This window comes from Ceratosolen solmsi, unplaced genomic scaffold (genome assembly GCF_000503995.2).
Source record: "Ceratosolen solmsi marchali unplaced genomic scaffold, CerSol_1.0 scaffold11, whole genome shotgun sequence".
NCBI lineage: Eukaryota > Metazoa > Arthropoda > Insecta > Hymenoptera > Agaonidae > Ceratosolen > Ceratosolen solmsi.
Window position 1 is genome coordinate 5,595,404 of NW_011948416.1, and position 4,798 is coordinate 5,600,201.

Genomic DNA, 4,798 nt, shown 5'->3' on the forward strand with positions numbered 1-4,798 from the left:
CCAATAATAAGATTTCACTTGTTCATTCTAAAGTGACGAGAAAGTTGTTTTAGCACGCACATATACATAGATGAGTGAGTGATATTAGAAAGCATAATTTAATAAACACACGTCAAGATATACTTTTGGTCTTTTAAATCGTTTAATTCATTGTTATTACGAATACAACATTTTTTTTTTATGAATATATTTTTTTATCTGTTTAATTAAATAACTATATTTGCAATGTTAAATATGGCATCGGACAAGTTATGTTCACCAGTCTCTTGGTATTTAATAAACGAATGTTTAACAATAAAAATTTACCCTCGGTATTTTTTTTCAATAAGCATAATTCAATAATTGTAATAATAATTTAATGTATTTTCAACTGAATTCATAATACTAGATAAATATTTTTCATCACGCGCTACGCTCATTTTTTGTGGTTTTACTCGACACATAATATCCTTAATAAAATAAGCCTATATATTTATTTTATATAACACAATAGTGGATATTATTCAAATGAAATTACGCACGATCGTGTAACAATACGCGCACTAATATTGTCGATTAATAAATTAATTTATTATTAATAAGAGATGGGCGTTGGGCAAGAACGAAAAGAATATTAAAGCTATTTAAGTGCAATCGTATTTCTAATTGGCGTATTGCCGATTAAGCGATATTATCATATTGTCGTTGTAGCTTTCAGATCCGACAGTAGGAGTAGATTTTTTTGCGCGGCTCATCGAAGTGAAGGATGGAACGAGGATCAAACTACAACTTTGGGACACGGCTGGACAAGAAAGGTTTAGGTAAAATCAACGACAATTTCTCCCTAATTCAGAGCTTCTTTACTTACTTACCTTATGCTCTGCATACTTTTATTGTAATTAGATAATTCTATGACTGCCAATCCGAAGGATTGTAACCCAATATATTTATGAATAAGCGAAAGTATCGATACAAAGGCGTTAGAGCTTCAAAATCATTATATGAATTTTAATGTCTAAATAATTGATGCGGGTACTTTAAGAGTTTTTTTCGATTAATTTTTCATTTGTTACGATTAGTTAGACTTTAGTTCAAGGCATTATTAAGGACACAAGCTGACATAAGACTTGAAGCTACATTCAATAATACACCATACAATTACACATTATTAATAAATTAATATGCAATTACACAACGCAACTACACACTGATATGCAAGTCGAATTAGTATTTCAAAATCAGCGCGTTGGAAATTTTACAAAAAAATATTCAATAAATTCTTTGATATTGATTTAATTCATTTCTCATATATTATTCTTACGATCTTATTTTTCTTACGAAGCTGGATCCGATGTAAAAGTATCGCAACAACCGCTTGTTAAAATAAAAAAAATGGAAACGTAATTATTTTGCCGCTTGAAAACAGTTTGATAAAAACTTGATAAAATCGTCGGCGAGAGTGGGGGGGGGGGGGGGGGGGGGGTAAGAGACATTTCTGCATTTAGTTTCGATAACGCCCCAACGATTAATTACAAATAACCGAGGATCGCGTAAAAATACGAATATGCTGTTAGCCGCGAGGAAAATATTAAGCTCGTCATTGTCTGATGCTGACAGGTCCATAACAAAGTCGTACTACCGGAACAGCGTTGGCGCCCTCCTCGTCTACGACGTTTGCAATCGAACGAGCTTCGAGCACATCCCCCGCTGGATGATGGAGGCGCGACGTCACATCGAGCCCCACCGACCGGTCTTTTGCCTCGTTGGTTGCAAGCTCGACCTGGTAATGAACGGCTGCAGGCGCGAGGTTTCCCAGGAGGAGGCCCGGGCGTTCGCCGAACAGTACGGCGTCCACCACGTGGAGACGAGTGCGCGGACCGGCTACAACGTCGAGGATGCCTTTCGCACCGTCACCCAGGAGGTCTACAATCGAATACAGAACGGCGAGTACAAGGTCGAGGATGGGTGGGATGGGATCAAGACGGGCTTCGCCCGTCCCGGAGGTTTGGATTTCAATCTAGTCGAGGCGGAGCCTACCAAGAGCTCCTGTTGTTAGGGTCGGCCCATAACCACTCGCCTATTTTACCTCGGCGAGGAGGCAATCGTACTGCCTTTTACGTTCCTCTGCGACGAAGCTTCGCTTCTACCACAGCTTCATAATGTCAGTCTTGCGTCGCGTACCCCGGCTCGGATAATCGCCGGGATAACGAAAGTGAATTGTGCGCGAACGCCGCCCGAGACATTCGCGAGCCAAAGTCGCAGTGGTTAACAACCGGAGCTTTTAATGCAAGGAAGTTTTAGTCGAGCAACGTCTGTTCGCTTGGGAGCTTCGACCCTCGGAGATTCCAAGTTTCGCTAGTTTGATAAGCAAAACTTCCGCCTTGAAGTGTCACCTTTGTTATACCTTTTTTATACATTTTTATCGCGTTGAAAAAGCTGCTGCGATTTACGTTCTTTTGTAATGTTCCAAAAAAATAAGGCGTCAAAGGCACCATAATGATTCGATTAGAATATCACATTATTTTTATTCAAATGTTCAGTTATTTGCTCTAGAGGGAATTGAGTATGAGAAAAATATCGTCAAAAGGCATTCGGATTATTGTTGCTTTTTTTATTTAACCATTATTACGTTACACTATCATTATTATTATTATTATTATTATTATTATTATTATTATTATTTTTTTTTTTAATATTTTGTTTATATTATATTTTGGAATTAAATTTGTAAATAAATATCGAGATATTTATTGTAGACACACGTATTGTCTTGTTCTAATCGAATATAATTTTCATAATTTTTTATTGCGCACGACGTTTTCTGGAACTTTGTCGAATATATATTTTTCCTTTAGAATATTATTTTTTATAATTAAAATCATTCGTAATTGACGATTATATAAGCGTTATGCGTTTCAAAGTGAGAGAGAGAGAGAGAGAGAGAGAGAGAGAGAGAGAGAGAGAGAGAGAGGGAGAAAGAGAAAAAACAATAGCAATTTATTTGCTCAATCGTTGAAATTTAGAATTAGACTTTTAAGTATAATTCACAGCAACAAAAAAATTAAAATAATTTTAATGAAATTCTATTTGAGTACTTGTAATCAAATATTGTATAGTCGATGGTTTGAAACCATATATATTTTAAAATGTAATAAATACATTAATTAAAATACGCCTGTAATTGCCCCCCACCCCCCCAAATAATGTCACAAAGTCCATCCCGTATTAAATAATTGTATATTTTTATCAATATAGTTTATGTATTTATTGTCGTAGACCAATCGAACGAAGAATTCAATTTTAAAAATTATAAATTCAAACATTAAAGCCTTACTTTATATCACCAAAGTTACTCAGAGTATGATCGCATACGTATTGTCATTAAGATCTATTTTGTGTTTTATTATTAAATATTATTAAACAATGGCACTATTATTACTAAATTAATTATACAACTTATACAAGTAGCTTAGTATTCGTATAAATCAGCTTATATTAATTTTCACACTCAAAACATTTATTACATCGATACTATTCCTTTTTTGAAAATTTTATTTTTCATCTATCGCTTCTAAAAAGTGCTGCATCATGTTAAATTACAAAGATCAACAACTTTCGTTATGTAGACAAATATTGCAAATAGTTTGAATGAACTCGTATTCGTTGAATTCTACTGTTGTAAAGTATGTAAAAATAATATCAACGGCTGATAAAATGAGCAAATTGTTACGAGTCTGAAAAAGATCGAATTTTATTTATTTAATGCTAGGATATATTAAAACTATAAACAAACGTATTTTTGTATATTTACCCATTAGGGTTTCTATACCAAGAAAGATATATGATTATGCTAAAAATGCGCAATTTGTTATTTGTTCCAAAAATATCGCGTCGCTCGAGTGGAGTTAAATTTAACGAAATTTTTCATTTTATACAAAACAACAGCGATCAGAACAAAAGTGTATATTCAAAAACGTATTATAATTTATACTAAATAATTGTCCAATTCTTCATCAATGCGTCATTTAATAAATATTCTACCAACGATTTCATTTGGTCACAGATTACGCGAATTTCTATTGTTGTGTTAGATTTCTTTATTGTAACACGATTACAGCAAACAATAATCCGCTCGGGCATTATAGCCGTTTGTACTATCAATCGTATAATTTCAAATCCAAATATACTTGTAAAAATGTATTATATTATTTTTTTAATTTTGGAATTAAGCGTTAAGTTAACATAGATGTTTTTATTTATATGTATTTCACATGTTACCACTTCCTTTGAAAAATATATTTTTATAAGGAATTGCTTTAATCTTTCGAAATTAATTTAACCGACCATGTGACGAACCTATTTCGTAATATCTATTACTTCATCAAATGAATAGTTGTAAAGTTCGAGTTTGTCCACATTGGAAATTTGAGAAATATTCGAATGGTTTTTGTGTCTCGTTAAGTCACCTTAATTATCACACATTTTTGTTATTGAATGTGCTATTAAATATTTTCATATATTTCATTCATGAATCACGTCATACCATCCAAGGTATTCGTAGCCGAAAATGTGATTTGATAATCTATAGATTAACGATCGTTTTCCCGTTCCTACTTTGTTAATTGTCGTTTGTTTCTGTGTTTTTTTGTTGTTGTTTTTTTTTTATTTTGTTTAAATTGCCTCAGAGCAAGAAGAAAAATTTGTTGGAAAATTCATTACTGGAATGTATATCCGCGATTATGAATTTAGTGATCAATGCTCCTCTATTGAATTTCCCGTGATTGATAACATATTTAACGTATACGTGATACGTTTTTTT

At 33.1% G+C, this 4,798-nt stretch overlaps 1 protein-coding gene across 1 annotated transcript in view; it reads left to right on the top strand.

Annotated features, from left to right (window-relative positions):
- LOC105359469 (RAS oncogene family member Rab39) overlaps positions 1-2,277 on the top strand; it is an 8,538-nt gene extending 6,261 nt beyond the window's left edge. Inside the window, exons 3-4 of the mRNA XM_011496082.1 lie at positions 691-800; positions 1,597-2,277. Coding sequence (XP_011494384.1) covers positions 691-800; positions 1,597-2,035 — 549 coding nt within the window. The 3' untranslated portion in view covers positions 2,036-2,277. The remainder of the gene's footprint in view (positions 1-690; positions 801-1,596) is intronic.
- The last annotated feature ends 2,521 nt before the right edge of the window (positions 2,278-4,798 follow it).